Source organism: Myotis yumanensis, unplaced genomic scaffold (genome assembly GCF_028538775.1).
Source record: "Myotis yumanensis isolate MYYU_CA2020_CCGP unplaced genomic scaffold, mMyoYum1.0.hap1 SCAF_1, whole genome shotgun sequence".
Taxonomy (NCBI): Eukaryota; Metazoa; Chordata; class Mammalia; order Chiroptera; family Vespertilionidae; genus Myotis; species Myotis yumanensis.
Window position 1 is genome coordinate 69,438,368 of NW_027223752.1, and position 27,481 is coordinate 69,465,848.

At 43.4% G+C, this 27,481-nt stretch overlaps 1 protein-coding gene across 1 annotated transcript; it reads left to right on the forward strand.

Annotated features, from left to right (window-relative positions):
- Positions 1–207: 207 nt before the first annotated feature.
- Positions 208–27,481, forward strand: CATSPER2 (cation channel sperm associated 2). The gene is made up of 12 exons (XM_070423758.1): positions 208–811; positions 1,328–1,501; positions 1,693–1,761; positions 18,959–19,131; positions 19,892–20,047; positions 20,321–20,445; positions 21,924–22,102; positions 22,311–22,410; positions 22,725–22,781; positions 25,345–25,553; positions 26,067–26,234; positions 27,391–27,481. The coding sequence occupies exons 1-12, from the start codon at positions 634–636 to the stop codon at positions 27,420–27,422; spliced, it is 1,620 nt and encodes a 539-aa protein (XP_070279859.1). The 5' UTR covers positions 208–633; the 3' UTR covers positions 27,423–27,481.

Genomic DNA, 27,481 nt, shown 5'->3' on the forward strand with positions numbered 1-27,481 from the left:
AGCTGGGCTCCGGGCGAGCCGGAACTCGGGAGGGTGCGGGCGGAGCTGGGAAGGGGTCGCGGTCCGGCGGGGGGGCCGACCCCGAACGCGTTCACCGGGTGGGGGGACGGCCGAGCTCGGGACGCCGGAGCGGAGGTGGAGGCGAGAAGTCGGGGCCGAGTGGGCGGCGGGGCCCGGGCCGAGGTGAGGCCCGCCGGCGGAAGTTGGGAGCAGGAGCTGCGCTGGGACCCGACACGTGACCCAAATGTCAGGCTGTGGCACGTTGTCCGGTTCCTCTGAACTTGCTTTCTGTTTCGGGGGCAGCCGCGAGCCCTCCCACTGCGCCACGTCATTGCATTGCCTGGTTCCTTCGGGGTCCAGGTGGTGCCCGAACTCCTCTTTGTCCAACCCCGGGGGCGCCTACCGACCCTTGTGGCTGCTGCTCTGAATTAGAGATGCCGCCGCACAAGGGAAGGTGCCCGGCCACTTCGCCAACGGTGCAATAGCCTCTTAGGACTCCTGGCGCCTTTTGTCTCAAAAAAAAACCCCCAAAAAACCTTGAGTCTTGTTACAATGTGTTTGTATTCTTAAGGGCAAAGAGAGTGGGAGGAGGGGAAGAAGACCCCTGGTCTTGGATGCAACTCCGAGGATGAAATGATAGGTGATTTTTCCATTGTCTTAACAGACATGGCCACTTACAACCCCGAGGGACACATGCAGCTGCCCAGGGCTGATGCCATTCGTTCTCGGCTCATCGATACCTTCTCTCTCATCGAGCATCTGCAAGGCGTGAGCCAAGCTGTGCCACGGCACATCATCCGAGAGATCGTTGGTCAGCAGCCCGTCTCTTCCCAAGGAGAATCTTAAGACTCCCATCCACACCCTCCAAAGCATGGGCAGCAGACAGACAATTTTAAGGGTGGAAAATGCAGGGGAGTTTGAGATGGTTGTTAGTTCGGAGGTCACACCAAACTTGATAAATTGATAAATCAAAGGTTTTAAAAATAAAATTATTTGGATCCAGGTGATAAAACCCATGCTACTAACTTTTAGGCCTACCAGCCCTGATTGTTGTGGAAGTTTTTACCAAAGACATTTAAAACGTAGAGAGTTGGACCTGCTGTCTTTATTCTTGGGCATGGACAGTATTGATCATAGGCAATACATTAGCTCTTCAAACTAATATTAGTTGTGTGAGAAGGAGCAGCAAGGCAAGACCCACCACGAGGGTGCCCCTTTATGTAATCAGTATTCCTGCCCCCAAGCCTACCTGCGCGTCATACCTTCTCGCCTCTCAAAATGCTCTTTATAATTATCTACTGACCCTTTTTTAATTTTTTTGGTGTAGATCCTGACTATCAGAAGAAAATGACGTTAGGAGATCAACACCAGCTTGTGCGCTTCTCCATAAAGCCTCGTCGTGAAGGACGGATTACGCACATCCAGAGACTGATGAGCAAGTTTGAAGTGCGCTTCTGTTGGAGGCCACCTCTTTCTTTGTGGGCTGGATGGGTCCTTGAGTGTATCCTTTCATACTACTCATTTTATCCCAGGGCTTTACTCTTTTTCTTGCCTCACCATCAGCCTTATGACTTTATTTTTCTCTTTCCAAACTCCATTTCCTCCTCAGTCTCACTGGTTCTATTCTTGCCCCTATTATTTCACCTGCATGAGTCAAAGAACTCCACTATATGTTTCCTTAAGAGAAAACAGGTCCTCTCTTCACAAACTTCATCATATTCCTCATAATTTTGAATGCAATTGTACTGATGGTTGAAATAGGTAAGAATTGACATTGAGTGAAAGAGTAAGTAGGGGGAAGTCATTTTTCCTTTAAATTGATTATTTTACATTTTTAATGTTATTTGAATCGTGATAGGCAAACTGCTAAGATCTAGATACATTTGGAGGGCTTTTGAGAGTTTAATCGATATAAGGTAGTCTCAACACTTAGAGGTAGGGTGTAATAGACTCAACAAGGAACTGGAGATGGGAAGACTGGTTATATTTCTTGTGTCAGTTTAGTTTACATTTGTTTGAATTAAACTTACCTATTAGAAATATTGGTGCCTATCAGTGAGTGATCCAATATTTACATTTTTATAAGTATATATAGAAAGATTAAGTACGAATAAGAAAACTCGGAGAACCAAGATGGCAGCATAGGTTAACGCCGGAGTTTGCTGCCTCGAACAACCATTTCAAAAATACAACTAAAAGACGGAACGGACATCATCCAGAACCACAGGAAAGCTGGCTGAGTGGAAGTTCTACAACTAGGAGGAAAGAGGAAACCATACAAGACTCAGAGGAGGCACAGTGCTGAAGTGAAATACTAAGGTGCGGAGTGCATGTGGAGCGGGCCGGCGGCGGAGGGCGCGGTTGTTGTTTTCAATCTGGAGGGAGTTTCAGACTCTGAGCTCGAGATCTGGGCTAGTCTCTAGGGACCCAGACTCAAACGGGAGAAGCGGGAAGGCAGCTTTCTCTCCGAGGTTTGCAGCGGTTGCAGAGCCGCTGGGGACGGAACTGAGAGCAGCCATAACTGCTCGCTCCGCCCGCCCTGCAGATCCCCTGGGACCCGCCCTGTCCAAGCCTTGCAGAGAGGCATTTGCCGGATAGCCTCAGGCAGAGGCTAGATTAGCACTGCCCTAGAGATTCAGCACAGAAGCTCTCCCACTGCAGACACAGCTGACTCTCATAGCCAGTTAGCCTGGAGGTCAATTCACCCCTCCCCCACCCCCACTCCGTATTGCTGACAACAATAAAGGCTTAACTACAACAAGACTGCGCACAAAGACCACAAGGGGGTGCACCAAGAAAGCATAAAAATGCAGAGACAAAAAAACATGACAGAAATGGAGCATATAGAGCTAAAAAACGCACTTTTAAGGACTTTCAATAATTTGCTAGAAACTACCGATAAACTTGATGAGAGCCTCAACAAATCTAATGAGACCCTCGATGTTGTGATAAAGAACCAACTAGAAATTAAGCATACACTGACTGAAATAAAGAATATTATACAGACACCCAACAGCAGACCAGAGGAGCGCAAGAATCAAGTCAAAGATTTGAAATGCGAAGAAGCAAAAAACACCCAACCAGAAAAGCAAAATGAAAAATGAATCAAAAAATACGAAGATAGTGTAAGGAGTCTATGGGACAGCTTCAAGTGTACAAACATCAGAATTATAGGGGTGCCAGAAGATGAGAGACAGCAACATATTGAAAACCTATTTGAAGAAATAATGACAGGAAACTTCCTCTACCTGGTGAAAGAAATAGACTTACAAGTCCAGGAAGCGCAGAGAACCCCAAACAAAAGGAATCCAAAGAGGACCACACCAAGACACATCATAATTAAAATGCCAAGAGCAAAAGACAAAGAGAGAATCTTAAAAGCAGCAAGAGAAAGAAACTCAGTTACCTACAAGGGAATACCCATAAGACTGTCAGCTGATTTCTCAACAGAAACTTTGCAGGCCAGAAGGGAGTGGCAAGAAATATTCAAAGTGATGAATACCAAGAACCTACAACCAAGACTACTTTATCCAGCAAAGCTATCATTCAGAATTGAAGGTCAGATAAAGAGCTTCACAGATAAGGAAAAGCTAAAGGAGTTCATCACCACCAAACCAGTATTATATGAAATGCTGAAAGGTATCCTTTTAGAAGAGGAAGAAGAAGAAAAAGGTAAAGATACAAATTATGAACAACAAACAGGCATCTATCAACAAGTGAATCTAAGAATCAAGTGAATAAATAATCTGATGTACAGAATGAACTGGTGATTATAATAGAATCAGGGACATAGAAAGGGAATGGACTGACTATTCTTGGGGGCGGGAAGGGGTGTGGGAGATGCGGGAAGAGACTGGACAAAAATCGTACACCTATGGATGAGGACAGTGGGTGGGGAGTGAGGGCGGAGGATGGGGCAGGAACTGAGAGGAGGGGAGTTATGGGGGGAAAAAAAGGAACAAATGTAATAATCTGAACAATAAAGATTTAATTAAAAAAAAAGAAAACTCACAAAGTATATAAAGTTAGGTACAAGTAAGATATTAGTAAAAAATGACTTAAAGAGTAAATAACTCTAAGGCCAGTCATAAATTATATGAAATGTATTAACAATAAAAGAAATCTGGACAATTAATGTGCTCATTTGATTATCATCTCAAACAAACTGCTCAGAAAGGATAAAGGACAGTGGAAGTACTCACTTCCTTGTTTCATTCTCACTTGTTTTGGAGAAGTTTCCTACTTTAAAACTGTCTTTTAATACAATTAGGTCAAAGATATTTATACCACAATAATTGATGTCATTGACCACTACAGTATATTATATATACGTTGAAGTGTTTTATTTCCTCCACATATGGGAGTTTTGAACTGTGTTCCCCACTTTTCGTATTTCTTGTATAATTGGTATGTATTTCCCTTGTGAGGTTAGGGATATAGTCTTAAGCCTTGGAATAAAGTAAGTAGTAGTACCTGTACAAGGTTCCCTGCATCTAATGGGCAAATGAAAAAAAAAATAGCACTAACCATTCTGTTTGGTAAGACGGCTGAATATGAAACATGATCACTGTGCCAGAGGATAAATAGATTGCCTGAGAGTTAAGTTGTATTAAGTACACTAGTGATCGAGCGCATGAAATCGCGTGAGACCCACACCTGCAGGAAATCACGCAAGACCCAGGACCCCAGACCCCACTGAGCCACGGGACTTCCCTCCCACCCCCCGCCCAGTCCGGCTGCACTGTGAGACCGAGAGTCAAGTCCCCACCCACCTGTGCGCGCCTCGCCACGCATGCAGCCTCCTGGTACCAGTCTTTGGTTGTTACAGCGTTAGGCCACTGGGTTTTTATAATATAGACTAGAGGCCCGGTGCACGAAATTTGTGCACTGGGGGGTGGGGTTCCCTCAGCCAAGCCTGCCCCTCAGTCCGGGAGCCCTTAGTGGATGTCCTACTGATGGCCACAGTCTGGCAGCAGAGGCTCAGTGCAGCCATTCCTGTGTGTGTGTGTGTGTGTGTGTGTGTGTGCTGGGGCCCTGCCCCCAGCCCCGCCACATAGGCTCCGAGCAGTTGCTGTGTGTGTGTGTCCACTGGTGGTCTGCTCCCAACCACATTGGAAGCTCAGAGTAGGTGCTGTGTGTGTGTGTGTGTGTCTGCTGGGGGCCTACCCCCAGCCACACCCTGAAGGCTTCGAGCAGGCGCCCCTCTCTGTTGATCTCTCAGGCTCCTGGCCTCCACTGCATGTTGTATTCTCCCTTGAGCTGTGGCCAGGGTGGGGCGCCCTTCCCTACTGTGGGATCGCCAGGGCGACCCAGGGACAGACGCACAGGGGGGCTGGCTGCAGGCCGCCCTTTCCTGCTCCGTGATCACTGCAGCGATCCCACGGGCAGGCGCACACAGGGGCTGACTGCAGGCCGCCCTATCCTGCTGGTGATCTCCTCGGAGATCCCACAGGCAGGCGCACATAGGGGCTGGTTGCAGGCCACCCTTTCCTGCTTCAAGATCTCCGTGGAGATCCCAGGGGCAGGCGCACACAGGGGCTGACTGCAGGCTGCCCTTTTCTGTTCCTCGCGGCAGCGATCCCACAGGCAGGCGCACATGGGGGCTGGCTGCAGGCCACCCTTTCCTGCTCTGTGATCGCCGCAGCGATCCCACAGGCAGGCGCACACAGGGACTGGCTGCAGGCCGCCCTTTTCTGCTGTGGGATCTCTGGTTGCTCATCCCTGGCGGGAGGGCCTGTTGGGCGCGTGACTGCTGGCTGACGGGCAGCAGTTCCCGCCAGTGCCGGGTGATCTCCCGAGGGAGAGCTGGTTGGTGGCCTGGCCAGTGGCAGATCGCTGGGGTCACGCCTGGGTCGGGTTGCACAGGGGTCGCCACCATCAGGGTCACAGATAGCAGGCCCGGATGGCGGCGGGGCAGGCAGAATAGTGCTGTCCCATCCTGCCTGCAGTATGCAAATTAGCCGCCATCTTTGTTGGCGGTTAACCACCATCTTGACTGGCAGTTAATTTGCATATCACCCTGATTAGCCAATGGGAAGGGTAGCAGAGTGACACCAATTTGCATGTTTCTCTTTTATTAGTGTAGATTCTCATGATAGAAAGGCAGGAGGAATAATTATTTGTGAATAACAGATTTCTTTGAACAGATTAATTCATGTGATAAACATTAAAGCTTTGTTTAGGCTTTTTTTTTATTGCTTAAATTATTACAAGGAGTATTACATAAGTCTACTTTTTTTTCCCCCGGCCCTTGACAATCCCCTGGCCTCCCCTACCCCCCAGTGTCTTATTTCCATTGATTATGCTTATATGCATGCGTACAAGTCCTTTGGTAGATCTCTTACCCCCCCTCCTGCCCCCCCACCCTCCCCGGCCTTCCTGCTGTAGTTTAACAGTCTGTTCGAGGCAACTCTGCCTCTGTATCTATTATTGTTCAAAAGTTTATAATGGACTCTATTATCCATGAATGAGTGAGATCATGTGGTATTTTTCCTTTATTGACTGGCTTATTTCACTTAGCATAATGCTCTCCAGTTCCATCCATGCTGTTGCAAATGGTAAGAGTTCCTTCTTTTTTACAGCAGCATAGTATTCCATCGTGTAGATGTACCACAGTTTTCTAATCCATTCATCTACTGATGGGCACTTAGGCTGTTTCCAGATCTTAGCTATGGTGAATTGTGCTGCTATGAACATAGGGGTGCATATATCCTTTCTAATTGGTGTTTCTGGTTTCTTGGGATATATTCCTAGAAGTGGGATCACAGGGTCAAATGGGAGTTCCATTTCCAATTTTTTGAGGAAACTCCATACTGTCTTCCATAGTGGCTGCACCAGTCTGCATTCCCACCAGCAGTGCACAAGTGTTCCTTTTTCTCCACATCCTCTCCAGCACTTGTCGTTTGTTGATTTGTTGATGATAGCCATTCTGACAGGTGTGAGATGGTACCTCATTGTTGTTTTGATTTGCATCTCTCGGATGATTAGTGACTTTGAGCATGTTTTCATATGTCTCTTGGCTTTCTGAATGTCCTCTTTTGAAAGGTGTCTATTTAGGTCCTGTGCCCATTTTTTGATTGGATTGTTTATCTTCCTTTTGTTAAGTTGTATGAGTTCCCTATAAATGTTGGAGATTAGGCCCTTATCAGATATAATGTTGGCAAATATGTTCTCCCATGTAGTGGGCTTTCTTGTTGTTTTGTTGATGGTTTCTTTTGCTGTGCAGAAGCTTTTTATTTTGATGTAGTCCCATTTGTTCATTTTCTCTTTAGTTTCCAATGCCCGATGATCAGTATCGGTGAAGAAATTGCTTCGGGTTTTGTGTGAAGTCGACGCACGCCTGACTCGGAGGTAGACACGCTTTCTTGCTTTAGTTTACTCAACTTTTCCGGTCTGTCAAACAATAACTTCTTTATTGAGTACCTACTGTGTGCCAGGCACTGTTCTAGAGCCTGCGGGGGATAGCAGTAACTCTCCTGGTACTGCCGGTGGCGTTGGGAATGGAGGCAAACAATAAAGAAATGGATATGGCATTATGTAAATTCTTTAAAAAAAAAAAAAAACAACCAACGGAGGGGACGGTGGGTGACTGAAGGATTTAACTACATATTTTAAAAGGTTGGTTGAGGAAATCTCTCTCTGAGGAGAAGAGATGTGCATAGATGAGGGGGCAAGTTGGGTGGTTATCTGAGAGATGCGTTTTGTTTGTTTTGAATTGATTTTAGGGAGGAAGGGAGAGGGAGACAGAAACATTAACGATGCGAGTGAGTCTCTGACCGGCTGCCGCCTGCACGCCCCGCACTGGGGACCGAGCCTGCAACCCCGGATCGAACCGGACCCTTTGGGCCACAGGCCGAGGCTCTATCCACTGAGCCAGACCGGCTAAGGCAGTTTGCTGCTTTCAGTACTGCTGATTGATAGACTACAAGACCTGGTCCTAGAGCCAGGTTCTTTTTTTCCCTTTTTTAAAGAATAGTTTATTGATTTTTAGAGAGAGAGGTTAGCGTGGACCCCGGGATGGAGCCAGAAGCCTTTTGGAACACAGGCCGTGCCCAACCCCCTGGGCCTCACCCACCTGCGGAGCCAGGTTCTTTTTATTTTTTATTATTATTTTTTTTATATTGTTCCAGGTTCTTTTAAATGCTGATCCGGGTTAGGGAGGGCTTGCCCAGGCAGGTGCAGGAGAAGGGGGGTGAGCTGTAGATACGGGAAGGTCTCCTCTCTTCCTGGAAGCCATCCTAATTAGACGACTCCACCCTAAGACTCCACCCTAACCTTCCTTTCCCAGCCCAGCCCGCCAGGCTGCCCCTGGTAAATATTTCTGCAAACGAAATCAGGCAACATTAAGAATTTAGAGCTAAAAGTCACCTTCTTAAACACTTTTTATTGATTGATTTGAGAGAGAGAGAGAGAGAGATAGAGAGGGGAGGGGAGGGGAGAGAGAGAGAGAGAGAGAAAGAGAGAGAGAGAGAGAGAAAAACATCAATTTGTTCCTCTTAGTTATGCATTCATTGGTTGACCCCTGTTTGCACCCTGACCTGGGATTGAATCCACAACCCTGGCTTATAGGAACGACACTGTAACCAACTGAACTGCTCAGCCAGGGCTACAACTAAAAGTAATCTTAATGGGCATATGGACCAGGCCCCTCTCCAGAAATCCTAGGAAGGGGTTTCCACCTCTGCTTGGAAGCTCCTCAAACATCAGATCACTGGCCTTCCACCCATCCTTTGCTAAAAAACAATTAAGCAAACTGCTAGTCAAATGTATTCATCTTCAAAAATAATAATGAGTACTGGCCCTAACCGGTTTGGCTCACTGGATGGAGCGTCGGCCTGCGGACTGAAGGGTCCTGGGTTCGATTCCAGTCAAGGGCTTGTACCTTGGTTGCGGGCACATCCCCAGTGGGGGGTGTGCAAGAGGCAGCTGATCGATGTTTCTAACTCTCTATCCCTCTCCCTTCCTCTCTGTAAAAAATCAATAAAATATATTTTAAAAAAAAGAAATTGCTTCGGCATATGTCTGAGATTTTGTTGCCTTTGGATTCTTCTAGTATTTTTATGGTTTCCCATCGTATATTTAAGTCCTTTATCCATTTTGAGTTTATTTTTGTGTATGGTGTAAGTTGGTGGTCTAGTTTCATTTTCTTGCATGTATCTGTCCAATTTTCCCAACACCATTTATTGAAGAGACTATCTTGACTCCATTGTATGTTCTTGCCTCCTTTGTCAAATATTAATTGAGCGTATTGGTTGGGGCTGATTTCTGGGCTCTCTATTCTATTCCATTGATCTATATGTCTGTTCTTGTGCCAGTACCAGGCAGTTTTGAGAACAGTGGCTTTGTAATACAGCTTGATATCTGGTATTGAGATCCCACCTACTTTGTTCTTTCTCAGGATCGCTGCAGCTATTCGGGGTCGTTTTTTTATTCCAGATGAATTTTTGGAGAGTTCGTTCTAGGTCTGTGAAGTATGCCGTTGGTATTTTAATGGGAAGTGCGTTGAACTTATAGATTGCTTTGGGCAGTATGGACATTTTAATGATGTTGATTCTACCAATCCAAGAACATGGTATGTTCTTCCATCTCTTTATGTCTTCCTCTATCTCTTTTTTCATCGTCCTGTAGTTTTCTGAGTAGAGGCCTTTTACCTCTTTAGTTAAGTTTATTCCTAGGTAGCTTAATTTTTTGGTGTGATGGTAAATGGGATTGCTTTTTTAGTCTCTATTTCTGCAAGTTCACTATTGGTGTATAGAAATGCCATAGATTTCTTGGCATTAATTCTGTATCCTGCTACATTGCCGAATTCTTTTATTAAGTCTAATAGTTTTTTGATGGAGTCTTTAGGGTTTTTTAAGTATAATATGTCATCTGCAAATAAGGACAGTTTTACTTTTTTTCCAATTTGGATGCCTTTTATTTCTTCTTCTTCTCTAATTGCAGTGGCTAATACTTCCATCACTATGTCGAACAGGAGTCGTGAGAGTGGGCATCCCTGTCTTGTTCCTGTTTTTAGGGGAAATGGTGTTAGTTTATGTCCATTGAGTATGATGTTGGCTGTGGGTTTGTCATATATGGCTTTTATTATGTTGAGGTATGATCCTTCTATTCCCACCTTGCTGAGAGATTTTATTAAAAATGGGTGTTGGATTTTGTCAAATGCTTTTTCTGCATCAATTGATATGACTATGTGGTTTTTTTCCTTCAATTTGTTTATGTAATGTATCACGTTTATTGATTTGCGGATATTGTACCATCCTTGCATCCCTGGGATAAATCCTACTTGGTCATGGTGTATGATCCTTCTGATGTACTGCTGGATCTGATTTGCTAAGATTTTGTTGAGGATTTTGGCATCTATGTTCATGAGGGATATTGGCCTGTAGTTCTCTTTCATTGTGTTGTCTTTACCTGGTTTTGGTATTAGGGTGATGCTGGCTTCATAGAATGAGCTTGGAAGTGTTCCTTCCTCTTGAATTTTTTGTAGTAGTCTGAGGAGGATAGGTTTTAGTTCTTCCTTGAGTGTTTGGTAAAACTCCCCTATGAAGCCTTCTGGTCCTGGGCTTTTGTTTGCTGGAAGCTTTTTGATGACTGCTTCAATTTCTTCCATAGTTATTGGCCTGTTGAGATTTTTAGATTCTTCCTGATTAAGTTTTGGAATGTTGTATTTTTCTAGAAATATGTCCATTTCCTCCAGGTTGTCTAGTTTGTTGGAGTAAAGTTGTTCATAGTATTTTTTAATAATCATTTGTATTTCTGTGGGGTCTGTTGTTATTTCGCCTCTATCGTTTCTGATTTTGTTTATTTGGGTCCTCTCTCTTTGCTTCTTGGTGAGCCTGGCTAGAGGTTTGTCAATCTTGTTTATCCTTTCAAAGAACCAGCTCTTGGTTTCATTGATTTTCTGTATTGTTTTTTTGGTCTCTGTGTCGTTTATTTCTGCTCTAATCTTTATTATCTCCTTCCTTCTGCTCACTCTGGGGTTTTCTTGTTGCTCTCTTTCTAATTCTTTGAGTTATAGAATTAGATGATTTACTACCATTTTTTCTTGTTTGTTGAGGTAGGCCTGTAGCGCTATAAACTTCCCTCTCAGGACTGCTTTCATTGTGTCCCAAAGGTTTTGAATTGTTGTGTTTTCATTGTCATTAGATTCCAGTATGTTTTTAATTTCTTCTTTGATCTCATTGGTAACCCAATCAATATTTAATAACATGCTATTCAGCTTCCAAGTGTTTGAGTATTTTGAGTTGTTTTTATTGTAGTTTATTTCTAATATTATGCCTTTGTGGTCTGAGAAGATGCTTGGTATGATTTCAATCTTCTTGAATTGGGGGAGACTTTGTTTGTGATCCAATATGTGGTCTATTTTTGTATATGTCCCATGAGCACTTGAGAAGAACATATATTTTGTGGCTTTGGGGTGAAGTGTTCTGAAGATGTCAATTAAGTCCATCTGATCTAGTGAGTCATTTAGGATTGCTGTTTCTTTGCTGATTTTTTTGTCTAGCGGATTTATCCAGTGATGTCAGTGGTGTATTAAAGTCCCCTACTATGATTGTATTGTTGTCCATCTCTCCCCAGACATCTTCCTGGAGTTTTCTTATGTATGTGGGTGCTCTTGTATTGGGTGCATATATGTTTATCAGGGTTATATCCTCTTGTTGTATTGATCCCTTTAGTATTATGAAGTGGCCTTCCTTATCTCTTGTTATGGCCTTCACTTTGAGGTCTATTTTGTCCGATATAAGTATTGTTACCCCAGCTTTTTTTTCATTTCCATTTGCCTGAAAGATATTTTTCCATCCCTTCAGTTTCAGTCTGTGTGAGTCCCTTCTAATGAGGTGGGTCTCTTGTAGACAGCAAATGTATGGGTCATGTTTTTTTATCCATTCAGCCACTTGATGTCTTTTGATTGGGCCATTTAGTCCATTTATGTTTAAAGTTATTATTGAAAGGTACTTGTTTGTAGCCATTTCTATTTTTTTGTGGCTGTTTTCTTTCTGGGCTTTTTATTTCTTCTTTTTATACCAGTCCCTTTAGCATTTCTTGCATTGCTGGCTTGGTGGTGATAAACTCCCTTAGCCTTTTTTTGTCTGTGAAGCTTCTTATTTCCCCTTCAATTTTGAATGATAGTCTTGCTGGGTAGAGTATTCTTGGATTCAGTCCTTTGCTTTGCATCACTTTGTAAATTTCTGTCCATTCTTTTCTGGCCTGATGTGTTTCTGTTGAGAAATCGTTTGATAATCTGATGGGGGATCCTTTGTAGGTAACTCTCTGTTTCTCTCTTGCAGCCTTTAAGATTCTCTCTTTGTCTTGTACATTTGCCATCGTTATTATGACGTGTCTTGGTGTGGGTCTTTTGGGGTTCATCTTGCCTGGGACTCTCTGTACTTGTGTAACTTTTTTCTTCCCCCTATCTGGGAAGTTTTCTGTCATTATTTCTTCAAATAGATTTTCTAATCCTTGCTGCTCTTCTTGTCCTTCTTGCAGCCCTATTATGCGTATGTTACTTCGTTTCATGGTGTCCCGAAGCTCCCTTAGGCTCTCCTCCTGTTTAATTTTTTTCTCCAGTTGCTGTTCAGATTGAGCTTGTTTCTCTGCCTTATCTTCTAACTCACTAATTCGGTCCTCTGCTTCTTCTAGTCTGCTGTTGAAACTTTCCATGGTGTTTTTGATTGTAGCTATATCACTTTTCATTTCTTCCTGATTCTTGCAAAAGTTGTTGATTTTCTCATCCATCCGGTGAATGAATTGTACAGCCATTATTCTGAATTCTTTTTCTGTCATGTTGCATGCTTCAACTTCATTAATTTCCTTTCTTGGTGATTCCTCATTGTCTTTCCTCTGGGTGTTGTGTCGTCTCTTCATTCTGATTATCTCCCTATGGTTCAAACGTCGAGTTGTGTGGGCCTGGGCCGTGTGCAGTGGGAGCCTCCCACCACCCTAGTGTCACTGAAGAGCTCTGACACTAAGATGTGTGGTTGTTGTTTGTTGGTGGGAACCAGGCTCGCTCTGAGTCAGTGTTGCCAGCGCTCAATGTGGCCTCATACGTGCCCTTAGAACAGCCGTGGGCAAACTACGGCCCACGGGCCAGATCCGGCCTGTTTGAAATGAATTAAACTAAAATTAAAAAAAAAAAGACCGTACCCTTTTATGTAATGATGTTTACTTTGAATGTATATTAGTTCACACAAACACTCCATCCATGCTTTTGTTCCAGCCCTCTGGTCCAGTTTAAGAACCCATTGTGGCCCTCGAGTCAAAAAGTTTGCCCACCCCTGCCTTAGAATCAGGGACCCTGCCTGCACCGTATTGAAAACCAGAGCCCCCTAGCATGCGCTAGGAGTCAGAGTTCCCCAAGAGACCAGTATCAGAGTCTCTGTTGCTTGGCGCGACCTCGCCTTGAGAATCAGGGTCCTTGTGTACCCTTGCACCAGGAATTGGATTCACTGGCTCTTAGTATGAATGCACAGGGAATCAGGATCTCAGGCGCAGGTGATAAGAAACACAGTCAAGTCACTGGTGCTTGGTGCTGCCTCCTGCCCCGAGAAACGGGGTCCCTGGGCCTGTGCCAAGCGGACAAATTCCTGTTCGCGAATTTGCTCCCAGCCCAGGGCTCTGAAGTCGGCAGTGCGCAAAGGATCAGTTCCAAGGTGCTCGCGCACTTCCAGGCCAAAGTTCCTGCAGCGCTTAGGCCCCGGCAAGGGGTGGGTCTATCAGTTAGGTACTCTGGCGCTGCCTGCGAGCCTGCGGGGAGGGGGGATGGGCTCTGTTACTCACGGATCTGCCACGGGGATCTCTGAACTTTTGGTGTCCGCAGGTCTGTAGCTGTGGCCACAGGTCTCTGTCCCCAGTGGCTGCAGGGTCCTGGTATGCGTCTGAGATCAGACTGGGTGGTGCTGAGGCCAGGATCCTAGTCTCAAGCAGCTCTGTTTCCCAAGATGGCGTGGTCGCTGTGCCTGTGCTGGCCGCCCAGGAGTGTCCGCGCTGGGAGCGGGACTCTGCCGCCTAAGACTGCCCGGTTTAGCAGCCCCTTAGAAGACCTGCAGAATCTAACTGTCCCTAGCTCATACACACACACCACACACGTCCACACACTCCTCTATCACTTCCTTGCGCTCTCACACTCTCTCCCTCCCTACCTTCCTGCTGGTCGCCATTTTCCTCTCCCCTGTTTAGGCTTTTAAAAAACAATTTTCCAGAACACAAAGAATGTTGTTAAAGATAGGAAAAAAAAATATTAACAATCAGTTTTCTAGATCAAAGCTCCCTAATCTTTCTTTGTTTTGTAATTTTGTTTCCCAGTAATGCATATATAATCTTTAAAATCTCCTTAGATGTTTATTTTATTTTATTTTAATAATATAGTTTATTTAATTCGATAGGTCCAAAATGTTGTGATTTCTTTATGTAACTAATATAAATAATTATTGAGATGTTTTACATAATTTTTCTCCATACTTTAGACTTTGTTTTGGCAGAGCTAATCTTATTTAAATAAAATACTTAATGTACTTTCTTATCAGCTTTTTCTTTTCTATGAGCTATTATTTGTTGGAATTACTGCTCTGTTCTAGTTTATTTTCTTTCTTTTTTAATGATTTGTGTTTTATTTTTTTAAAATTAAATCTTTATTGTTCAGATTATTACAGTTGTTCCTCTTTTTTCCCCCCATAGCTCCCCTCTGCCCGGTTCCCACCCCAGGCGGTTTTTTTTTAAATATATTTTTTTATCATTGATAGTATTACAAATATCTCCCATTTTCCCCCATGTGTTTTTTTATTTTATTGACTAGAGGCCCGGTGCACAAAAATTTGTGCACTGGGGGGGGGGGGGGGGTCCCTCAGCCTGGCCTGTGCCCTCTCACAGTCTGGGACCCCTCAGGAGATAATGACCTGCTGGCTTAGGCCTGCTCCTGGGTGGCAGAGGGCAGGCCCAATCCCTAGGTGCAGCGCCTGGTCGGGCTCAGAGCATGGCCGATTGGGGAGTTGGGGCGCCGCCCCGTCATGCACAGAGCAGGGCGGATGGGGAGGTTGCGATGCCACCCCTAGTCACGTTCAGGGTAGGGCCGATTGGGGGGTTGGGGCACTGCCCCGTCACACTCAAGGCAGTGTCAATGGGGAGGTTGTGGCGCCACACCCTGCCACGCAAAGAGCAGGGCCAATCAGGGGGTTGGGGCGCTGCCCCCTGTCACACACAGAGTAGGGCCCATCAGGGGTTTGGGGAGCTCCCCCCTGTCACGCACAGAACAGGGCCGATCAGGGGGTTGAGGAGCTCCCCCCTGTTACGCACAGAGCAGGGCCAATAGGGGAGTTGGGGCACCACCCCCTGTCACACACAGAGCAGGGTCCGTGGGGGGGGGGGGCAGTTGGGGCGCCACACCCTGTCACACACAGAGCAGGGCCGATCAGGAGGTTGGGGCGCCACCACTGTCACACTCAGGGCAGGGCCGATGGGGAGGTATGGCTCTACCCCATCTCACATAGAGCAGGGCCCGTGGGGGGGGGGGGGTTGGGGCGCTGCCCCCTGTCACACACAGAGCTGCAGAGCGATCAGGGGGTTTGGGCGCTGCCCCCTGTCACGCTGATCCCGGTGCCGGGAGGCCTCGAGGCTCCGCTGATCCCGCCCGGCAGGGTCACAGATCCGGGTCCCAGACCGCAGACAGCCTTGCCTGCTGCCGCCTGCCTTCAGTATGCAAATTAGCCGCCATCTTGTTGCTTCAGGGTGGGGGTCCCCACTGGGGTGCCTGGCCCGTCTGGGTGAGGGGCTGAGGGCTGCTTTCAGGCTGGCGGGCGACTGGAGCTCCAAACCTCTCCTTTTTTTCTTTTTTTTTATTCTGGCATTTATTTGCCTTCTATGGCTGTCACTGGAGCTGAGAGCCGGCTTTCTCTCTGAGGCTCGGCTGAAAGCAGGTTTCTGGCCTTTGTTTTCTGTATTCGAAACAATGTTGCGACTCCAGCTCTGAGATCCCGGCTGACTGACAGGAGCTTTCTGGGCTTTTGTTTATCTTCTATAAATGTTACAGTGTTTCCAACTGAAGCTCAGAGGCCGGCGGGGAACGGTGGAGTTCTCTGTCACTGAAGGAAGCAAGCCTCCCTGTTCGCATCAGCTGCCTGGCTGCCGGCCGCCATCTTGGCTGACAGTTACTTTGTATATCTCCCTGATTAGCCAATGGGAAGGGTAGCGGTCGTACGCCAATTACCATGTTTCTCTTTTATTAGTGTAGATTTGTAGAGAGAGAGAAACATTGACTGGCTGCCTCCTGTACAATCCCTACTGGGGATCACGCCTACAACTCAGGGATGTGCCCTGACCCAGAATCAAACCTGTGACCTTTTGGTGCATAGGATGACGCTCAACCACAGAGCCACAACAGCCAGAGCTTCCTTAGGCCTTTTAATTACTTAATTACTTTTATGTGATATAAAGAAGCAAGTTGAAGTAAAAATAATATTTTAGACTAGCATATTAAATATTGTTTTTAACACATATAATTTTAAAGATCATGTGAACAGCCAAAACCGGTTTGGCTCAGTGGATAGAGCGTCGGCCTGCGGACTCAAGGGTCCCGGGTTCGATTCCGGTCAAGGGCATGTACCTGGGTTGCGGGCACATCCCCAGTGGGAGGTGTGCAGGAGGCGGCTGATCGATGTTTCTCTCTCATCGATGTTTCTAGCTCTCTATCTCTCTCCCTTCCTCTCTGTAAAAAATAAATAAAATATATTTTTTAAAAAATCATGTGAGCAAATTTTTACTTTTGCCACTTTATAAGTGTTTTGTGCTATTTTTAAAGAAAATATATGGTTTGTGTACAAATGAATTTTAAAATAACATTAAGTTTGATTTTGGGATCAAATATATTTATTTTATATATTATATAATTTTTACTTTTTTAAAAAGTTTTATTTCTCTAACAACTTGGAGAAGGATTCATCTTGGCTATGCAGTTGATATATTCGAGTTTTGAATTTTTAATTATTTGTTTTAGTATTTGAATATCCATTTACCTACCTATCTATTTATTTAGATATCTATCATCTATCAATCTATCTTTTTTTTTTTTAATCCTCACCCAAGGATATTTTTTTCCATTGAGTTTTAGAGAGAGTGGAAGGGAGGAAGGAGGGGATATGAAGAGAGAGAGAGAGAGAGAGAGAGAGAGAGAGAGAGTCAGTCACATTGACTGGTTGCCTTCCTCCCCCGATGGGGCTGAGGATCAAACCAGCAACCGAGGTACATGCCCTTTACCGGGAATCGAACCCATGACCCTTTGGTCCTTGGGGTGACTCTCCAACCACTGAGCCAAACTAGTCAGGGCTATAATATTTTTAAATTTAATTATTATTTTTTAATTTTTTTTTATTGATTTCAGAGGAAGGTAGAGGGAGAGAGAGAAACATCAGTGATGAGAGAGAATCATTGATCACCTGTCTGCTGCACGCCCCACACTGGGGATCAAGCCCACAACCCAGGCATGTGCCCTGACCAGGAATCGAACTATGACTTCCTGGTTCATAGGTCGACACTCAATTGCTTAGCCACATTGGCCAGGCTATTTTTTGTTTTGTTTTTTCAATAGAGATATAATTGACATATAACATTAGTTTCAGGCTTACAACATTATGTATTATATGATAGATACATGTGATATATGTTAAAATGTAAATGGAAATGTGTTAGGGCATAAGAAATAGAAAAAAAAACTTTCACAGTGATATTGGTTGTTTATTTTTATAATTTTCATATTTTGTTTCTGAATGATGAGAGAGAAGAAAGAAGATTTGATTCATTTTCTTGGATAGTAACACATTACAAGTATGAATAGTCCTTATTTCCAACAAAATATGGATATAATTTGCCAAAAATATTACTAGAAGCAATAACGATATAAAACTGTGTGTCACAATCTACACAGTAGTTGTGTTCTTCAGGATGATTGAGTATGCTCTTCTGATCTCCATCACCTGCCAAGCATATCAGTCATAGTGCATTTGCAGGCTCTCAGAGTATTCTGTTTCAAAAGGAAAAATATTAAATTTTTAGCTTTTAAGCCTATTTTAATCTCAATGTGTTTTTTTTAATAGCATGATAGACATTCACTAAATGTATAAAAGAGATGAAGAAGGTTGAAAGATTAAGGCAATGAGTTAAGGGATAGCAGGTAGCAAATAATAGGATTCTAGAAAGAAAGTAAAGGATTCTATTTGCTTTGCAGAACAAAATCAATTTTATAGAAGAAAGGGGAAGTTTTAAAAGCTAACAAATAACCCTGGCTGGGTAACTCAGTTGGTTAGATTAGCATCCTGTTACAACAAGGTTGTAGGCTCAATCCCTGCTTAGGGCACCTACAAGAGTTGACCAATGAATACATGCATGGGTGGAACAACAAAATCAATGTTTCTCCTTCTCTCTTTCTCCTTCCCCACCACCTCTTTCTCTAAAACACACACACACACAACAACAACAACAGCAACAACAACAACAACAACAACACAAAGAACCAAGCAATTGTTCTGACTCAATATGCCCCATGAATTTGGCTTCTTGTTTCTACATCCCTTATAAAGCACTTAATATATATCATGGCCCTACATTTTCATCTATTCTCAAGGCTCATTGCTTCTTTGTGAAATTTAAGATGGGAAGGGGGTTGACAGTACAGCAGATAGGGTTGGTGGTAGTTAAGAGAGGAATTTGTGTGATCCCAGAGTGGGAAGGCAGTGACTAATAGGCAGCTGTTAGACATATCCATACCAGCAGGAGAGATGAGTCACAGCTATTTTTCATATTTGATTCTGTCCATACCAGTATTTTACAGGTTGAAGCACCCACAGTTTTTAGAGAAACTAAAAAGTGTAATAGCAGTGGACACAACTGTGGTTTATAACAGGTTGTGATCATTCTCTATCATTCAGCTTCCCACTTCTCTAACCTTTATTCATCCTTTGCTCTATTCTCACAGAATTGCTTGAATCCACAAATACCGAACTGTGGCCACTGAAGCTGACTCTGGAGGTGGTAGCTTGGTTCATTTTACTTATTTTCATCTTGGAGATCCTTCTTATGTGGCTCTCCAGCTTTACCCACTTCTGGAAGAATGCCTGGAATGTCTTTGATTTTTTTGTTACCATATTGGTAAGGATAGCTATCCTGAGGTTTAGTTTAGTGGGCTGAGGAATGTGCCTAGGTGAATCAAAATGACAAGAAAAGTTAAGATAGTTAGATCACAGGAAGAAACAAATAGAAATGTACCTAACTTCCTCCCCCCTCCCCATCTTTTAAAACTGAAGTTCATTCATTGCAGGAGTTGGTATTAGGAGCAAGGCAGAATCTAACCCCAACATTAACCCCAACAATAATGTCTACCAGTTACTGAGCACTTACTAGTTGCCAGGCACTGTTCACATGTATTTTCTCATTTGAACTCCACAACAACCCAATGAGATAGGCACTGTTTTGTCCCCTCTTTATTTATTTTTAATTTTTTTTGTTAATCCTCACCCGAGGATACTTTTCCATTAATTTGGGGGGGAAATGGAAGAGAGAGGGAAAGACAGAGAGAAACATTGATGTGAGAGACACACATCGATTGGTTGCCTCCTGCATGAGCCCTGCAACCAAGGTATGTGCCCTTGACCTGAATCATCTGCAGGTTGACGTTCTATCCACTGAGCCAAACTGGCTAGGGCTATCCCCGTTTTATGTCTGAGCAAATTGAAGTATAGAGTTTAAGTAATTTAGTATAGAAGGACCAAATAGGAAACAATCACCAGAGAATGTTATTCAAGGGATAATCCCCAAGGAACTATGAAAAAAACAACAACCAGATAACGAAGGAACAACTGTGTGGGTGCTTTTGGGTATATTTTACTCATAATCTGTGTGTTTCCTACAGTCCCTGCTTCCTGAGATTGTGTTGCTGACAGGGGTAGGAGGCCAGTCTGCATGGCTCCAGTTGCTGAGGATCTGCCGGGTTCTAAGGTCTCTCAAACTCTTCACACGAATCCCTCAAGTTCGAGTCATTATTTTGGCCCTGGGCAGGGCCCTTAAGGTGATTTGACTGTAGCAGCAAAACCAGGTGGGCAAGGTGGACAAACATGGGGGTTACACGAGACAAGTCTGGGTGGGACAAAGAAGGCAATGAAAGATCCTGAGATTTGTTACTGGATGAGAAAGGGCTGTGGTCAAGCTGCTGTGGACTAAGATGGCTGGGCTCAGGGCGAAGTGAGGGTTTGTTGCGGGGATGACAGGGTGGGCTTGACTGGGCTATAGGTGGAAATCAGCCTTGTTTGGTCCAGCACTAACTTGAAGTCATGGCTTCTAGAGCATGACGTTCCTTTTGTTGCTGCTGATCATCTTCTTCTACATTTTTGCTGTGGCCGGTGTCTACTTCTTCGAGGATTATACCCGTTCAACTCGTCAGGACCTGGTGTACCAAGACTTCTTCTCGTAGGCAGGACTGGGAGAATCCTGGGTAGGGGGAGAGAATTTGGGCATGAAACCAGGAAGCTAGTCTAAAGTATAGTAATATAGAAAGTATAGTCTATTGTAAAAAAATTGGAATAGAACACAGTAAGGAGAGGCAAAGAGAAAGTAAAGGAATAGTTAGTGGTATTCACTCTGATTTTGAGGACAGGGCAGCTACCAGATTTGCTGTAGATTTTGCAAATTCATATGCACCTTCATCAACCATCTTTAAGTGGCAGTATATTCCAGTGGTTAAGTCCTGGTTTCTATGCCTCAATTACCTCTTTTGAAAAATGAGAATAAGAGTGTAGGGGTAAATGAGGTAATGCATTAAAGCACTTAGCAGAGTACTTACACACATTGTGGTAATAAATGTCACTCTCAAATATGCTCACTAGTTTTTCCCCAATCTCTAGGTGTAGGGATTACACATGCACACATCTATATTCATTCAAAAGTAGAATCCTCTTAAGATCTTTGTCTAGAGAACACTGATTACTAGTAGAAAATCAATTTGGATTTAGAGGTGATAATATTTATGAACTGGAATCCAATCTTGTCAGCACCTCTCAGGTCTTTCTTAGTAGTTTTTTTAAGAGTACAAGTTAGGAAAGTCCTATTTATCCGATTCAGGCCTTGATGTTTCCAACAAATTGTTTATGGAGGACTAAGAAGGAAATTTTAAATAGGTTTCTGAGAGCTTTTGTGATATATTCATTATCATTTATTATTTGGGATCATATGTTTATGTCACAAATCCATACATTTACTTGCCTATCAGTTCATACCAACAAACTAAATAGGAATGATGTTTGCTAAATTTGTAAGTGCTCTTCTGTTAGGTGAAGTCTGTAGGGCAGTGGAGAATGAGCTTACCAAAAAATGATACATAAGTGGTAGTCCGTTCAATTTTTACAAATTCAGTCAGTACCTATTTATTTATTTAAAAAATATATATTTTATTGCTCTTAGAGAGGAAGGGAGAAGGAGAGAGAGATAGAAACATCAGTGATGAGAGAGAATCATTGATCAGCTGCTTCCTTCACACCCCCTACTGGGGATTGAGCCCACAACCTGGACACATGACCTTCACCGGAATTGAACATGGGACCCTTCAGTCCGCAGGCTGACGCTCTATCCACTGAGCCAAACTGGCTAGGGCAGTACCTATTTATTGAGTACATACTATATACCAGGTACTAATGGAATAGTATGTGAAATTCATAAATTATTCACGATAAAGGAAAACCTAATAAAACAACCTCAAACTGAAGAATGATTAGCTAAAAAAAATTGAGCACAGTAGAAAGTAGCCAGAGTCTGAGCAAACTATAAAGAAATGCTCTTAGGTTGCTTTACTAGTAAGAGTAATGAATGAGAATGAAGAAAAAAAAGTGAGAAGGAAACTGTCTGAGAGGTTTAGATTTCTGTTTTATCTGTACACACACCTTTTTCTCTAGGGACCCGGTGCATTCCCTAGTGACAGTGTTCATTCTCTTCACCCTGGATCATTGGTATGCACTGCTTCAGGACATCTGGAAGGTGCCTGAAGTCAGCCGAACCTTCAGCAGCATCTATGTCATCCTTTCGTTGTTACTTGGTTCCATTATCTTTCGAAATATCATAGTAGCAATGATGGGTAAGCATAGAAGAGGTAAAACTTGATGGGAGGGGTGGCTGGGAAGAAATTAGAGTGAAAGCTAATAGTGGTGGATTATGGAGCGAGAGAACCTGATACTGCAGGAAGGCTTGGGGCCTATAATGCATATTTCACTTGGTTTCTCCCCACCTAAGTTCTCTCCCTCAGTCTTGTCACATTCTCAACTCCTAATGGCCCTTTGGGTCAGTTACTAACTTTCAGACCATCAGGAATGAGCTGAGTGAAGAGATGACACATCTGGAAGTTCATCACAAAGCCAGCATATTCAAGCGGCAGATTATCCAGAGGTCTGCCTCTCCATTTTCAAACCCAAATTTAGTTCTCAAAGGTTTCCTGATCTCATTCCCTGTTTTTACTCTTGGGCCTTGACTCCATCTTTCCCTTATGACAGGAGATTTGCCCAAGGGTTACAATGCCCCAGCTCTAGACTGTTGCTTGATTCTTTATCTCCTGTTGGGGATGTCCCTACTCTTTTTCACCCCTTTACCACAATTTGTTCTCTTCACTTAGTTTTCTTTATTTTATGATATGAATTATTTTCTTTATTAAATTCCTGCTTCAGTATAACTCTCTTCACTCTTCTGTGTTTTTTGCTTTGCAGGAGACAAAACCTGTCCCCTGATGGACTGAGGTCAAGCGTGAGCAAAGTGGAAGTCAGGTTAGGAGTGTGTACATGAACTGGGATAGACACACATGAAGGAGGAGAGGGTAGAAAACCAGAGATGAAAATTGGCTTTGAGAGGGCATTCATTCATTCAGTAACTATTGATCATAGTGGGTTGAATGGTAGCCCCCAAAAAGATACGCCCATGTCCTAACCCCCAGAATCTGGGAACATGACCTTATTAGGGAAAAGGGTCTTTGCAGATGTAATTAAGTTAAGGATCTTGAGATGTGATTATTCTGGATTACCCAGGTAGATGCTAAATCCAGTGATAAGAGTCCTTATCAGATACAGAAGAGGAGGAGACATGGACATTGAGCAGCGGTTCTCAACCTGTGGGTCGAGACCCCTTTGGGGGTTGAACGACCCTTTCACAGAGGTCGCCTAAGACCATAGGAAAACACATATATAATTACATATTGTCTTTGTGATTAATCACTATGCTTTAATTATGTTCAATTTGTAACAATGAAATTGGGGGTCACCAAAACATGAGGAACTGTATTAAAGGGTCTCGGCATTAGGAAGGTTGAGAACCACTGACATAGAGAATGAGAGGAGATTGTGAAGACAGATATAGAGATTGGAGTGATGCAACCACAAGTCAATAGAAGCCAATGAATGCTAGGCAACTAACTGCCAGAGCTAGAAGAAGCAAGGAACCTTCTCCCCTAGGACTTCCAGAGGGAGTCAGTTTGGCTCAGTGGATAAAGTGCTGGCCCTCAGACTGAAGCATCCAGGGTTCGATTCTGGTCAAGGGCACGTACTTCGGTTGCAGGCTCTATCACCCGGCCCAGTTGGGGCACATGTGGGAGGCAACCAGTCAATGTGTCTTGCTCACATAGATGTTTCTCTCTCTTCCTCTCCCTTTTACTCTCTCTAAAAAAATCAATGGAAAAAATACCCTCAGGTGAGGATTAAAAAAAAAAAGACAATAATGCCTGCTCTCATGTAGCTTACATACTAAGGTAGGGGAAAGAGACAATAAATAATGAATATATCAAGTAAGTATATTAATATGTTAAAATTAATAAGCATAAAAAATAGGACAGGTTAAGGGGGATTGGAGTACAGGGTGGGGGTTGCAGATCCATTGTAATCTTAAATAAGGTAGTTGGTATGGCTGCACTGAAAAGGTAACATTTGAGCAAACACTTGGATTAGGTGAAGGGGTTGCTATGTGTATATCTATGGAAGAGTGTTCCAGGAAGAGGGAACAGCTAGTACAAAGGTCCATGCCTGATGTGTTTCAGAAAGAGCAAAGAAGCCGTTGTGACTGCAGCAAAGTGAGCAGGGGAAGAGCGATAGGAGATAATGAGGACCCTGTTCTGTAAGGTTGTGGAGGCCATTGCAGGGATTTAGACTTTGACTCTGAGTGAAATGGGGAACAGAGCAGAGCAGTGACATGCAATGACTTACATTTAAGAAGGGTCACCCTGGTTTCTATGTTGATAGACTGTAGAAGAATGAGGGAAGGAACAGAGAAATAAGTTAGGAGGCGATACTGCTCTCCAAGCAAGGGGTGATAATGACTCAGACCAGAGTGGTACCAGTGGTGCCAGTGAAAAAAGATGTATTTTGAAGTTAGAGTCAACAGAACTTCATGATGGATTGGATGTGGTATAGAAGAGAAGAGTTCAGGATGACTCCAAAGTTTTGGCCTGAGCAACTGGTAGGATGAATTAGCTGAGATGGGGAAGGCTATTGGTGGAAGAGATATGATGGATAAGAGTTCAGTTTTGGTTAAATTTGAGATGTCTATTAGATATTCAAGTGATGATATGTGAGTCAAGGTTGCATATAATAGACTGGATTGAGGAATGAGGTCTGGAAGAGAGGTTTAAATTTGCATTTAGTAGTCATTTAAACTCAGATGAGATCACCAAAGGAGTGATGATAGATGGAGAAGATAAAAGACCAAGAGCTGAGCCCAGGAGCCCTCTACCATTAAGAGATAGAATCATGGGGGCAAAGGCTATAGTTGAGGTGTTATAGGCATAGGGCTATGGAATGGGGAGCTTGGCAAAATCAGGTTGTATGTGGAATGTGGAAGCCTGAGTAAAATTGAGCACAGAAGCTATGTGGTGAGGGGTACTAAATACAGATATAGCACATGGGATATTTGAGGTTGGAAGTGCTGAAGCTCAGATTTGGGGCTTGTTATACAATAGTTTGTATATGCAATGAGCAGTTTGGCCCTCATAGCCTTAACACATCTCAGTGTTAAGAGATGACCAGGGGCCCTAACCAGTTTGGCTCAGTGGATAGAGCATTGGTCTGCGGACTGAAAGGTCCCAGGGTTGATTCTGGACAAGGGCATGTACCTTGGTTGCAGGCACATCCCCAGTAGGAGGTGTGCAGGAGGCAGCTGATCAATGTTTCTAACTCTCTATCCCTCTCCCTTCCACTCTGTAAAAAAATCATTAAAATACATTTTTTTAAAAAAGAAAGAAAGTAAAAAGAGAGAGATAGCTAGGGGCAGCACCAGAATAATGAAAGAGCTAACTATATCTCATAAATGTATTTCAGGCAATAAAATTTCTTCATTTACTTATAGAAAGACAAGTCGACAAACGGAATCTTTGGACTTATCAGAAGAAGGTTCTAAAGAAGAGCCTGAAAGAAGTTACTCTAAAGAAGATTCAAGAGCATCTAGATCAAAAAAAGAAAAGTCCTCCTCTTCCTCCTCCTCCTCCTCATCTGCTTCCTCCAAACCTTCATCTTCCCTCCTTTCCTCTTCTGAATCCAGAAAATTTGACTCTATTGGTAAGCAGGGGGTTTCTTTCTTTTTTTTTTCAGTATAATTTTCTTTTTTCTTTATTTTTTACTATTTTTTAAAATTGTTTTATTGCTTAAAGTATTACAAAGAGTATTATATATGTCTCCTTTTTTTTTCTTCTCCCCTTCACCTTCCCCTAGCCTCCCATACCCAGCAGGGGGTTTCTTCCAATTGAATTCAGACTTCTCTAGGAGACATCCCAATCTTAATAAGAGCTCTCCCACTATATCTACTTCCCAGTTTTCTCTACCAGTCTGATTTTACTCTTTGTGTGCTTCATTTTCCCTGTACTTCTGCTTCACTTTGGATAAGTGTGGCTGTAGCTGTCTTTGCTTATTGTAAAAAGTGGTATCTTAGTAATGTACCCTTTACCTTCCTCTCTGCTTCCTGTTACCTCTTTCCTCCCTTCTTTCTCCCCCGCACACCATAGGATTTACCAGTTCTTTTCCAACTTCCACAAGTCTATTTGTTTTTAAGAAGAATTCCTCCATCTTCTTAAGGTGAATTGGACTGGGAGACCCATGTGCACCAGAATCTGCCTGGGCTGATGGACACGGATCAGGATGAGTGCGTTGTTTGGCCTAGAGATTCACTCTTCCGGTATTTTGAGTTGCTAGAAAAGCTTCAGTATAACCTAGAGGAGCGTAAGCAGTTGCAAGAGTTTGCAGGTATGGAATTGGGGCAGTCATAGGGACCAGGAGTTAAGTACAATTGGAGTAGCATATATAACTGAGAATAAGCAAGTGGGTGTCCACTATTTTGATATCTCAGCTTCTGAATTTCCACCTCATACCGAAAAAAGGTAAATCCTTGGTTTGACATGTTACACTCTGGACATATGTTCCGATTTCTTCTAGAGAGAACCTGGCCATTTTGTTTCTTTAGTAGGGGACACCTAAACCCTTTCATGTCTGATAGCTTATTTCCTAAGAGGAGAGTGTTCTAATTGTTGGGAATTAAGACAAGGTGGGCTCTTACTCATTTTTGGTGACCCACCCTTTTTGTACATTTCTTCTCTTTGAAGGCACATTTTAGACCTGAGCAGTAGGGCCTTAGGCTCAAGTTTTTGAGGTTGCATATATAATGACTGATAGCTGTAGGGATTAGATAGTGAGCAGAAATCCCACAAATGCCCACTACTCTCAACTTCTCAGAGAGGTTTATGAATTATAGACTTCTCTTCCTTTCAGTGCCTTCTAGTGTCAGCTGAGGCAGAGAGAAGTATGTGATTTAGATAGTAGAGTTATTTTCCTTAAGTTTCTCACTTGAAATTTCACCATTTGAAGATTAATTTGGATTAATAAATTTTCCCTCTAGAAGTAAACACCGAGTTAGGAGCCCTTTTTTACAACTTAATATGGATTAGTGTTATCTTCCTCATACCTAATTGAAATCAACTCAATGTGAAAATAACAGAATGTGTGTTTGTGGTGGGCACAGGGAGGCATTAAAAGAAATTTATAGCTTTGGAATGTGGAATTTAGAACAGGATGTCAAAATAGACATTCATGTACTTTAAAAGGTTAATTTTGCTCTTTCCAGTTGTCCTCAGCCTTGCCTTCTCACTTGTTCTCTGAGGAGAACAGGATGAAAGAGATAAGATAGCAAGGCAGCTTCTTTAATCCTCATTAATGCATGTATGGCAAAGAGTACAGGTGTATATGGCTTAATTTTTTTCAATTATAGTTGACAAGCAACACATGGCTTAATTAAAAGTAAACATTAGTAAAAATTTGTGTGAGAACCCAGAAAAGCAGAGACTTCAAACATTTGTATGTTCTGAATATTCCCTGCTCTCCAGTCTCACAGTTTGTTTCTTTACAGTGCAGGCACTGATGAACCTTGAAGACAAGTGAAGCCAATGATGGATGGCTTCGATATCTTTGGCAACAGATATTGAAGGGAATAGTTTGAA